Source organism: Mauremys mutica, chromosome 1 (genome assembly GCF_020497125.1).
Source record: "Mauremys mutica isolate MM-2020 ecotype Southern chromosome 1, ASM2049712v1, whole genome shotgun sequence".
In the NCBI taxonomy this organism is placed as follows: Eukaryota; Metazoa; Chordata; order Testudines; family Geoemydidae; genus Mauremys; species Mauremys mutica.
The window spans coordinates 94,663,431-94,676,143 of NC_059072.1; the positions used below are offsets into that span (position 1 = coordinate 94,663,431).

The 12,713-nt window shown below is 49.1% G+C and overlaps 1 protein-coding gene across 12 annotated transcripts in view; it reads left to right on the forward strand.

The window, feature by feature from the left end:
* KCNJ4 (potassium inwardly rectifying channel subfamily J member 4) overlaps positions 1 to 5,223 on the forward strand; it is a 40,753-nt gene extending 35,530 nt beyond the window's left edge. For 7 of the 12 annotated variants that reach the window (XM_044988793.1, XM_044991099.1, XM_044988024.1 and 4 more), the window contains 2 exons: positions 1,184 to 1,369; positions 3,440 to 5,223. In XM_044988793.1, coding sequence (XP_044844728.1) covers positions 1,332 to 1,369; positions 3,440 to 4,775 — 1,374 coding nt within the window. In that variant the 5' untranslated portion in view covers positions 1,184 to 1,331 and the 3' untranslated portion in view covers positions 4,776 to 5,223. The other 5 variants (XM_044991864.1, XR_006574566.1, XM_044994304.1 and 2 more) reach the window with 5 other exon arrangements.
* The last annotated feature ends 7,490 nt before the right edge of the window (positions 5,224 to 12,713 follow it).

A 12,713-nucleotide genomic window follows, 5' to 3' on the forward strand; every position in this document is an offset into this window, starting at 1 on the left:
CCACCACTAGTTAGCCAGAAGCAGAACCTGGGGGTTACCCTTAGCAGCGTGGAACCCCATTTTGCAACAGTGATCAGAAGCAGCTATTACTGTCCCTGGCTTATCTGAGAAACCCAGATAGTTTGTTCAGACGTGGACCTTAACCAAGTCATCCACCATGCCTTTCTCACATCCAGGCTAGTCCACTGTAATGTGTTCCTAATCACACTTTCCTTGCATTTGCCCTGGAAAAATGGTTGCTTACTTGCTCCTGATGATGGGAGTGAGGGAGTGGGCTGGTTATGCCTGCATTCTGCAATGGCTGCCAGGAACCCAAAGAGTACAGTGCAGGGTTAGCACTGGTCCACAAAGCCCTTCCTCATCTATGAGTCATCACCCCTTGCAGTATGTCCCTTCTCAGCAGCTCCAATCAGCCAGGACAAGTTGATTCTTTGGTTTCATGGTTCTTTGGTTTAATCGAGACCAGGCCAGGGGCATGGCTTTCTCAGTCCACTGAACCCTTTGCAGCAGGTTGTCTAGCAGAGTCACTCCTTGGCTGATCTGGGGGCATGTTGTAAGGCCTGTTTATTACTGCAGCCTTGTCCCTATCTCTGGATACCTCCTATGTATCACTTTGCTTTTTTGTATCCATTAACCATTTTCCTTTCCAGTTTTTGGGGTGTGTTCATTGGGAAGCATTCCCTCTGGACTGAGGTGGTGGGGGCGGTTTGCCTGAAAGCTTCTGAGCTCCTTTAGCCCTTGTTTTTGGTGTATTCTGACAGACTGATCTCTAATCCTCATGTAAGCTTTTATGTTACTGTAGTGCATATGCGAGGTGCCTTACAAATGTGCTAAATCGCGGGTTCTTGACCTGGGATTTATGACTGACCTGCCCTTCCCATATTGCTAACTGGGAGGGGAGACTGGGTTACGTACACAGGGGCCTTGGGGGCTGTGGTATGGAAAAGGGGGCTGCAGTACGGTGATTGCTGGGAACTGCTGTACTGTCTGTATATATCAGTTCTTTATACCTGTTTTTACAACTAGTGGATTGAGACGAAGTCTTGGCAAGATACAGTGACATTATGAGGCCTCCCCTGAGTGGTCACAGAGCCTGGGACCTCCATGCTCTGCTTGCTTGGCCAGGGACTGCTCTTTTGGGTTGTCATGTTGATGGGATTTTCCTTTGTTGTTTGTCTCTAAGGTGTGTGTTCAGCACCGATCACAGGTATGGCTGGTGCCACAGCTCATCAGGGGTGAGTCCCAGCCTCACCTGGTCCCGTGTGAGCTCTGCTGTTAGAGACCCGAGACACGTACAACTCCCACAGCATCTCACGATCTGAGATACCCTGATGATAAAGCGAGCCATGGGTAGCGTCCGAGTTAACAGGTGAGTGACCCCTTCTTAAAGGCAGTCATCACCCCTGGGATTATAGAATATAGTATTCCTTGCTCACCCCCTTCTCTAAATCTATTCCAAACTACACCTCATCACTCCCCGCAGTGTCAATGGCTGCCAGGCCACACCTGCTCTGCTTCTCCACACCAAGCTTATGGCCCTTATGGAAGGTGAGAAGCTGAAGCAGTTGCCCCGGCAAGAGGGGAGATAAATTACAGATTTCTGCCTGTAATCATCAGGAGATAAACACCCACCTTCCATAAACCTCACTTTGCCTTCCCAAATGAAGGGAAGAGGGTGAATGATTTGGGAGATGATTATTATCACCCTGAAGAGACCCCCATGTTTAACTCATGGGGAATCTCAGGAACAGTTAGAGACGGGGTCAAGGAAGCCATCTTGGATAACTCCAGATGGTCTGGTAACCTAGGGAGATTAATGGAGTACAGAGACAGTCCTTGAAGGAGAGGCACTGAAAGCCAGGATGCCTCCTGTGGGCTCCCTCCTCCTGAAAGCGTATCAACTTAATTCTACCAATGGTCAGAGCATCCACTGTGATTATGTGATCAGGGAACAACTGTGATGTTATACAAAGTCTTATGACCTAACAGCAGCAGCTTTCTTCCTGAACGGGAGCAGGGAAGTGGTTGGGATATTCTGAGGGAGAGGGGAGCATGAGAGCAGGACAAGCAGCTCTCAGAGAGAGGGAGTTTCTCACAGGGAATCTGCCAGCACTTTGGCTGTTGTTGATCTCTAAATTACACCTTTGGCTCTGGATACAGGATGCTGGGAGCCATGTTCGTTGCTGTGGCAACGGAATTGTCCTGAACTCAGGAAGTGTATAAACATTGTCACAGATGCACAATTAGATCAGTGAGGAGAAGGCAACAGAAAATAGAAACTTCCAACCTTTATCATTCAGGGCCAAAATGTTACAAGATCCCAGAGTTAAGGCAAGTCAAGATTTCAGTGTTGTGAGCTTCCTCACAGTGGAGTCCAGTCAGGACTTTGGTAGAATGAGTTTCCTTGCAGCGATGCTCTGCAAATGTCCAACCAGGGGGATCCACCAGTCTTTAGAGCCCTGCGCAGATGCAGAAATGTGTATCCGCAACCAATCTGTGACCCGCAACATTTATCCACAGATATCCACAGATTTGCAGGTCTCTACACCAGGGGTAGAGGCTCCGAGATACCGCACCCCCTCCCCCCTCCCCCGCCAGAGCCCACTCGGGGAGAGCTGCACAGCAGCTGTGGGGAGCCCAGCCGGAGTTATGGACCCTCCACCGGCCCTCAGCCAGGCTAGGAGCCTGAGGGGCAGGGACATGGCCGGGAGCTGCTCTTAGGCCCCACCCCCCCACCCAGAGCAGGTGGAGAGACCCAGGCTCCCCACAGCTGTCTGTGAGGCTCTCCCCGACTGGGCTCCAGCAGGGGGGCATGCCTCAGAGCCGCAGCCTGGCCACAGTAAGAGCCAGGCTGGCAGCCATGGTGGATCCTCCACCTGCCCTGGGCGGGGGGCCTGAGCAACCCCGCCTAGTGTCCCTGCCCCCCAGGCCCTCCACTCAGGGCAGGTGGAGGGTCCACACCACAGTTCCTCATAGCTGCCCGCCCGGCTCTTAGTGTCAGAGCCCTGTGCGGATACAACATTTGTTTCCGCATCGGCGCTGCTGTCCATGGATATAAAGTGGATACCCGTGGATTTGCAGGGCTCTACCAATCTTACTGCCAGGTCTTGGTAGAACCAGCTGGGGAATCCAGTGTTGTGAACTTCCTCATGACAGTGCCCTCTCAGGACTCCAACACTGTGAGCTTCCTCACAGCAGCATCCTGACAATGCCAAAGAGGACTCAGACAGTGCCAGAGGAGGACTCTGGCAATGTGTTCTTCCTCAGAGCTCTCCCTTGGCAGTGCACAGCTAGCCAGAGCTCCAGTTGTTTCCACTTCTTCACAGCAGGGCTTTGTCTCTGGGAGTACGAGCTTCCTCCTGGGGAGCCAGTGACCCTCTAAGTGCTCAGGTTCCCCCCCCTTTTTGTTTTTACCTCAGCAGTTTGTTTTCTCTGAAAGGTACAGCATTGTCTCAACTGAAGAGGATGGACACAAGGTCTCTACCCTAGGCAACATGAATGGGCACAGCTGGAATGGGAAAGGACATGTCCCCAGGCGGAAACGCCGTAACCGTTTTGTGAAGAAGAATGGCCAGTGCAACGTGTACTTTGCCAACCTGAGCAACAAGTCTCAACGCTACATGGCCGACATCTTTACCACATGTGTGGACACTCGCTGGCGCTACATGTTTATGATCTTCTCAGCAGCCTTCCTGGTCTCCTGGCTCTTCTTTGGGTTCCTCTTCTGGTGCATCGCTTTCTTCCATGGTGACCTGGGTGCCACTGGGGTGAGCGGTGTCCCCGCCACTGCAAAGCCCTGCATCATGCACGTCAATGGCTTCCTAGGAGCCTTTCTCTTCTCGGTGGAGACGCAGACCACCATTGGGTATGGGTTCCGTTGTGTGACTGAGGAGTGCCCGTTGGCCATCATGGCAGTAGTGGTCCAGTCCATCGTGGGCTGTGTCATTGACTCCTTCATGATCGGCACCATCATGGCCAAGATGGCGCGGCCCAAGAAACGGGCCCAAACCCTCCTTTTCAGCCATCATGCTGTCATCTCTGTGCGCGATGGCAAACTGTGCCTCATGTGGCGAGTGGGAAACTTGCGGAGGAGTCACATTGTGGAGGCTCATGTCCGGGCTCAGCTCATCAAGCCCTACATGACACAGGAAGGTGAGTACCTCCCACTGGACCAACGGGACCTCAACGTGGGCTATGACATAGGCCTTGACCGCATATTCCTGGTATCCCCCATTATCATTGTCCATGAGATTGATGAGGAGAGCCCACTCTATGGAATGGGCAAGGAGGAGCTAGAGATGGAGGACTTTGAGATTGTCGTCATCCTGGAGGGGATGGTGGAGGCCACAGCCATGACCACCCAGGCTCGCAGCTCCTACCTGGCCAGTGAGATCCTCTGGGGTCACCGTTTCGAACCTGTGGTCTTTGAGGAGAAGAACCGCTACAAAGTGGACTACTCACACTTCCACAAGACCTACGAGGTGGCCGGCACCCCTTGCTGCTCAGCCCGGGAGCTTCAAGAGAGCAAGATCACCATCCTCTCTTCTCCGCCACCTCCTAGTGCCTTCTGCTATGAGAACGAGTTGGCCTTAGTCAGTCAAGACGAAGATGAGGATGAGGATGAGGTGGAAGTGGGGCCTGGGTTAGGAGGAAGCACCAAGAACGATGGAGGAGTCATCCAGATGACGGAATTTGGGAGTCACTTGGATCTGGAACGGCTACAGGCTGCCATCCCCCTGGACACCATCTCCTACCGCAGAGAGTCGGCCATCTGACTCCTCCTGCCTTTCCATTCCACATCTGTTGACCACCATCTCCTTCTCCCTTTCACTCCAGTGCTTAACTGAAAAATTCCCCAAAGAACCTCCTTTGCCCACCTCTCAGCCCCTGAGCATGTACTGTGTGAGACATGCTCATGTTTCCAATGGGCCCAACCCACACTGGAACAGACTTCTTGCAACCAGATGGGAGAGCAATATGTGTATTTTGAACTCCTACACTGACAGCTGATGTGAGGGAATGCCCCTCACAAGCCCCACCACTGTTTGGGGCTGGAACCATGGGAAGACAGGCTTGGACCCAAAGCAATTGCCTCAGTACAACTGATGGCCACTAAATGGGTCCAGATTGTTGCCAGAGAAGAAGTAGGCTATAAATGCCAACCAAACTGGGAGGACAGGAGAATCTGGGGGTCATGGGGAAAGAGTGAAAAGGATCTGGGAAGTGGGGTGTATTTTGCATGTTTTTTGCTTGTTGTACATGATATTATTGTATATAAAACAGATCAAGAACCAAAATCCATATTCTTCCATTTAAAATTCCAGATCAGGAGTCAAGGACTCAGTAACCCTTTCAACTCTCTCTCTGGCCCTTGGCATCCTTGACTCCCAGAGGCAGGTTGACTCCACCCACCCATCCCAAGTCTCCCCTGGTTCTTTTTTAAAACTATTCCTGACTTTTCTCAGAGACACCCACCAGAGGAGGCAGAGCCCTGTGTGTGCAGAGGGAATGTTAACTGGGGCAGTGTCTGGATGACAGACAAATTACTCATTCAGGACAGTGGTTCCTCCACAAACTCTTTCCACCTCCTCCATCCTCCTCCCCCTGTGAGCTGCTGTAAAACTGAATTTGTAACTATTTATTTTTAATAAAGTATAATGCCCCAGGGGAAATCTGGAAAGAAGAGAGAGAAAGAGACCTCACAGCTGAGGTAGTGTGTAGTATTATTATTGCTAGGAGATATTTGATATTTATATTGCAGTAATGCCCAGGAGCCCCAATCAGGGCCACATTGGCCTAGGTCCTGGAGATACCCATACAAAGATGGGCCCTACCCTAAAGAGTTTTCAGTCTAAGAACACAAGTGGCATATGAAAAGTATTGGGACAGGGATACCACCCGTTATATACACATAAACATATCCACTTGGTATAGCACTCGGTGCCCTTCGGATGGGGGCTAGGCCACCTAGAGGTTGATAAGCCTGCCAGGAGAGAGCAGGGTCTTTTAACTCAGGAAGGAGAGGCTCATGAGTTAAGATCCACAGGTCCCAGGTTCAATCATATTGCCAACAGCCCACCCAGGGGCACAGGCATTGTATTCAATTATTATATATGTACATACCTTTACTTAAAAATTATGATTCATGAAGTGTCAGCTGAGCCCATGAGGAGACCAATCCTGCTCTTGTTGAAGCCAAATGAGAGTTTTGCCTGTGATGTCAACAGCAGCAGAATTAGAACCTTAGTGAGCAGCAGGCCACAGCACCAGACCTATCTAAAGCTTTGTCTTACTTCACTAAAGAGGTGGGCTCTTAACTTGAGTTAGCTAACTGGAGGTATAATCCTAGTGAACACAAGGCACTTTATAGTTGTCACACACGTTGGCAGGTTGAGTTAAAGCCCATGACTGCCATACTCTTTAATTCAACCTGCAAACTTTGGAGAAGACAAAAACTGCTTTGTCTTCACTAGGATTTTATCTCAAGTTCGTTAACTCAAACACATCTTTTTTGGTCGTGAAGACAAGGCCTAAAAGAGACTTTGTCTTGGAAGTCATCCCACTCCTGCCACCCAGTGATTTATTTATACAGGAGGAAGCCAGGGAAATCCTCCCCCTCCTAATTGTCTCTTCCTTGGTTCTAAACATTCACTAGCTTCCCAGCCCAAGAAGATGTATTTTCCTCTTCTCACTAGGCCAGACCCTGAAATCATTACTCAGGTTTTGCTCAGCCTTTGCTCAGGTAAGATTCTCTCTGAAGTCAAGGGGAGTTTTGCCTGAGAAAGGGCTCCAAGTCACCAGTTATGTTACAGGCATGCTTAATAGGTAGGTGAAGAAATGGGGGTTACAGCAACTATTCGTAGGTTTTATTAACAATTGCAAAAACTCCCCCACTAGTGGGCATATAAAATATGTGCGAGGAGAGTGGGAGGGAGCGAGGGAACTGTGAGCGCACTGCACTGCCACTTAGTGGTGCAGTGTGGCCTACAGGAACTATGGAGACGCTTTCCACCCAGGAAATGGAAGCCATGGAGACAATCCTTCAAAACTATAGACAATACAAGAGAGAAAAAACAACCAGATTGACAGAATAGCTTGCTCTTGGTCCGTACAGCTAAACCCCATGGGAGAGCACCTGCTTTACGTGAGAGAATGACCTCCCACCCCATCTCCTGGGGCACCTACAACACAAGGAAACAGGAACAAAATCCACATGTAGCATGACAACATTTTGTAACTGGCACAAAATGGCGGAAGGGAAGAGGGGATGGATAGCACAGGGAGTAGAAGAGAGAAGAAATTAGGAGGAGGGGATGAGAAGGAGAAGTTTAGGGAGCAAGAGTAGAAGAAGGATGAAGTGAAAGCTGGGGGATGAAGGAATAAGAAAGATGAAAGGAGAGAGGTTGTGAGGGGATCAGGGAATAGGTAAGGGAGAGCAACTAGGAGGAGGAGAAGGAAGGAAGGGGGAGTAGGTGAGAGCCTCCAGGAGTGAGGAGGAGGAGGAGGAGGAGGAATGAGGGTAGATGTGTAAATGGTCCTTCACCCACCTCCCTAAATAGGTCAGCAATGATTCATTCATACCTCCCCTATTGGAAGGTACATATTAGTAAATGTGCGCAGGAGCCACATAGATTATTGTGCCTCTAATGGATTTTCCCATTGCTAGCATGACATGCACCCTCATGTACCACTTGCTGATCCATGTGTGTCCCTGTCCCTACTTCTCCTCTCTTCTCTCCCAGCTGCTAATTAATGAAGGTTGTTTTTCCCCCTTGAGGGCATAAACAAGGCTCAGTATTGACCTGGCTTTTAATATAGCTTTCAGAGGCTTGTGCCTGTCGCTGGGGCACTGTATTGGAAACAACTAATGGACTGAGAAGGAAGGACTCCCTGTGTGAGGACACAGGAATCCGGGACACACATCCACAGAGTGCGGAGGTGTACACAGGGAGAGGAACCCACACAGATGTGCACCTGTCTGCCATGTAGCAGTGTACACCAGAGATAAGGCAGTGAGTGTGCAGACACAGGATGCGCACAAGATTGCCATGTGCAAAAATGCAATCATGTGAAGAGGCTAAAGACTCTGCGCATGCAGACATAAGGATGTGCACAAATACGTACACATGCAAACACGGCGACATGAGTGTGTGTACAATGCTCAATACATGCAGACATGCAACCTTAGGGGAATGTGCATGGTCTATGTGAGCAAATACACCCATATGGGGCCCTGTTCTCTTTGCACAGGACTCAGCTTGTGCAAACATTGGTTTGGGCCTGTGCACACAGGTATCCATGTGCACACATACAGAGAAGGCGTGCGCACAAAGGTCTATGTGTTCAAACGTGTAGAGACGGGGAAAGTGAGCAATACTCTGATGTGTAAAGATGGAGTGTGTACAATGCAATAAATGTGCAAGCATGCAGAGGTGTGTACAAGGCTCTGTACATGCAAACACATAGAGATGGGGGTGGTGAACAAGGCTCTACACCAGAATTGACAACTCATAGCATTCAGGTATTGGGAGTATGGCCTCAAAAAAATCATAAAATTGGCTACAAATCGTGAGACTTTTAAAAAATAGTAGGTTCAGGGCTCATTTTATTTGTCTTCTGGTTTCTATTTTTATATTTCCTCTGTAACCAGGAGGACTGGAAATATACTTTTTAAAAAATGAAAGCTGAGAGTCTCATTGAATCACATGATCCTAGCATCTGGGGCTTTAAGGAAAAAAAACACCAAAATATTGAGAGACTCGCGACCAAACTGTGAGAGCTGGCAACACTGCTACACATACAGAAAGAACAGAAGAGAAAGCTGATGGAGACAGATGGAAGGAATGGTGAAGAGAAAACGGAGAAGAGAGAGGAAAGGAAGAGAATGCGCTCCTAATTCTTCCTCTCTTTCCCTCTGCTTTCACATAACACCCTGCTTTGCTCCAACCCCTCCATTGCACCACCTGAGGGAGTGCCTCTCTCAGGGGGAAAAGGGGAAACTGAATGCCAAATGGTGAGATGAGTGCCCTCTCCTGTGGAGTGATATGGAGTTAAGACAGACCTGAGATCTGCTACTCCCTAACCCCCAAACACCACAATCACAGTCACAACTCAACCCCAACTCTGGGAGTCCAAAGCCAGCGAAAATGGCCTTATTGGAGTCCTGTGGCCTGGTAAATATATGGAAACCATACAGTCTGGCCTATTGTGTTGCCATGGAAACCAAAACCTTACTGAGTTATTATTATTTCCCTGGAGAACTCTTAGACCAGGGCATGACACTCGAGAAGGGCTCCCACGTGTCCCTAAAAATGAGGAGGGTGCCTGTTTCCAGGCCTTGCCCTGGTCATTCAGGGTTGCAGCCAACTCTCACAATTTGTTGTATTTCTTAAAGCCCCAGCTCCTGGAGTCTTGTGAATACCTGAGAATCTTGGCTTTCATTTTAAAAACAAAGTACAGTATGTTTCTATCTCTCATGGTTGCAAAGAAAAGCTTGAACACTAGAGACTCAGAAATGAGATGGCAAATAAAAAGATCTCCAACATTTATTATTTTTTAAAATCTCCAGATGTTGTGGGGCCTGACTCATGCTACTTCCATGCTTGGAGTTGCTTACACTGCTTGTCCCTGTTGCTTGTACAAAAACTGTCTAGTGGTGATTTGTGTAACCCCTGCAGACTGGCCGCCGGAGTGGGTGATATTCAGGACAGGCTGGTGTGGCTGAGAGCGTGTGCACTTTAGGAACCATGTATCCCCCCCAACATACCTGTCACACATTGCTACCCACTCCCTTCCCCTCCACAAAGAGGACTCCCTTTGAAGCTCTTCCCCAGCTCTCCAGCCAAGTCTTCGCACCAGCCTTCCCCAGGCACCTAGTATCAAAGCCACAGGTGAAGAAGGAGAGGACAAGCCAAAGCCTGGTGGGAACATACTCTCTCACACACAAACACAGATAACATACACCACGCTCACTTACTCTACACACACACTAATACATCCCAGGCACACTACAACCTCCTCCCACAAACATAATTTCACCGTAAGCTCCACAAAGACACATCACTCACACCACGTATAATCACCTAGAACAAATCCACTCACCAGGACACTTGTTTTCCTGAAGCGGGTCCTGCAGGAAGGGGTTTCCCACCCGCCTCTCATCCCTTGCCCTCCAGACCTTGTCATGGGGCCCCTGTCCTGCGAGCCTCCCCAGCTGCTCCTTACATGCAACCTAAATTGTCTACACAATAAACAGATGGTCTGCCTCTGAACTGCATCCAAGAAACATCTGTATGTGCTTGTGCTTCACACCATCCACTTCCTTGCCCTTGTGTCCTGCCCTGACACCAGGTGGTGGGACCTGCTGCCACCTGAGGAGGGTGAGGAACCTTGGCAGGCCAGCCTGTATTCCACTCTGGTCCTTCACGGAGCCATGAGCATGGGCGTGTATCTGGTGTGGTTCACAAACACTTGTCCCTTTGGTGGTGAGAGGGAGACCCTGGCACACATCTATGTCGAGTGCATCAGGTTGCAGCCCCTCCTCCAGCTGCTTCAGAACCGCCTACTGAGGTTCAGCTGCACTTCTCCCCACACCTCCTGCTCTACATACACCCCATCTGTGGCCCCACAAAGTCGTGAGACCTCCTTAGCAACCGCTTTCTGGCACTGGCCAACTCAGCTATCCATCATACCAGCAGGAAGAAGCTGGTTGGGGTGGGGCGCTTTGTGACGGTGGAGCCTATTTCTGTTCCCTTCTCACATCATGTCTCTGGGCAGAGTTCCTCTGGATGGTGTCCACTGACTGCTTAGATGCCTTTGAGTAGCAGTGGATATCGTCTGAGCATCTCTGCTCAGTATCCCGCTCAGGATCCCTCGTTATTAACCTTTGACTCCACTTCTGCTCCTGTTTTCTCTTTTGTTGGCCCCTGTAATCACTAGTAGCCTGGACTCAGTGATTCCGTTCCCTTAGCTAAAGGGACTGGTGACCAACTCCAGTACTACTAATAGTACACACTACCATACATACAACACCCATCAGATAAATAAATTAGATATATAAACACAAACTACCCTTTCATAGCCTCCTAGCATACACACGCCCACCACGAATACATAAACAACACAGTGTCCCCATACACACCACAAACTCCTAACACATGTGCACTCCCATCACAGACGTACCCACACACCACAAATGCCCATCACACCTAGTCAAACTGCATAGCTATACTCAGCACACATGGAGTTTTCACTACGGTGCTATGTATGTGACATTCAGAGTACTACACCTGCTTCTCTACAACAGACTCCATACCACCTTACCCCAGCTTTGACTAAAGCAAATTGGTCCTACTACCGGCCAGGGCACAGTATTGGACTTCCTCTCTCCTACCGGACCAGTGCTCTGGAGACTTTCTCCCTCTCTTCGCTTGCACACCCCCCCTCCCCCCGATTCTGTGGGTACCTCACCCATCCTCTTTTAACTTACTGTTAAGCCCCTCCATACTGGTCCCAGGTAGCAAACAAAGGGATTCATCCTACCTTTAACCTCAGGATCAAGACTCAGGGCCCAGCCCCACAGATGATGGCAAATTGCTGTAACCGCTGCACTGCCACCTTTGCTTACATTTGTTGAAGGAACATTTTTTCATTTTTGACAATGGTCTTTTCCCCCCCAAAATGAAAAAAAAAACTGTCTTTTTTTTTTTTGGTGACATTCTTTTATTGAAACCACTCTCGACATTTTGCAATGTACCAAAAGCCCGGCAAACAAAAAGTGTTGACTAAAAAACTTTTTTCGCATGAAAGTTCAAAAGAGTGAAAAAAATGGGTCCAATTTGAATTCTGACAAATGGAAACAAATTTGAAATCTTTCACACTGAAAAGCAAATGTACTATTTTGTCAACCAGCCCGACTGGGTCATGTCTGGGCGAGGGCTGTAACACACTGTACAGGTACAGGCTGCTGCCTTCTACAGGGAGACATCAGGTCTTCCAGAGATCTTGTCTTTTTGCAGCAGAGGTCTTGAGTCCTTTCATTGCTTGCCCATGTGAAATACTAGGTGGCCATGATTATAGGGGCCAGGAAAAGAGCGAACCTGCCTTTACAAGCTATTAAGGGCTTGCTTCTGCTCCCATTAAAATCAATGGGAGTTTTGCCATTGACTTCAAGAAGAGCAGAATTAGGCCCTAATGGACTGCCACTAATAGTGACAGCATCGGAAAAGCCCACAGGGCACCAACTGTGCGCTAAATCTGTGAAGTTGGGATTAACTATTCCAGACTGTGGAGGGGGGATTAAGCTAGGGAGGAATCTGGCATTGGGGAGTTGAATTCTTCATTCAGGCATGGAAATGGCCTGGGTCAGACTGTTACAGCATTGCAAAGGGCTCCAGTCCGTGTTGCTACTGATGGACATGGTGGGAGGAGAGAAGAAAACGCCAAGTAGGGAGGATGCTTTGGGGGAAGGAACCCTTTTAGAGCCAGAGATCTATGCAGTGATCTCCCAGTGCCAATGGGTGTTTCTAAAAATTCCATTAAGGAAATGGAAATAAGCAGGAGGTGGGAAGAACCCTGGATATAGAGGGGTGAACATTATATCCTGGCTTTTACTATTGACAACCTCAGCAACGGGCTGCTCACTCAGCCCATTACCCTCCCCGTTCCAACCTAAATTTCTATCCCTGCTCACATAGTTGCCAAATTGGGTTAAC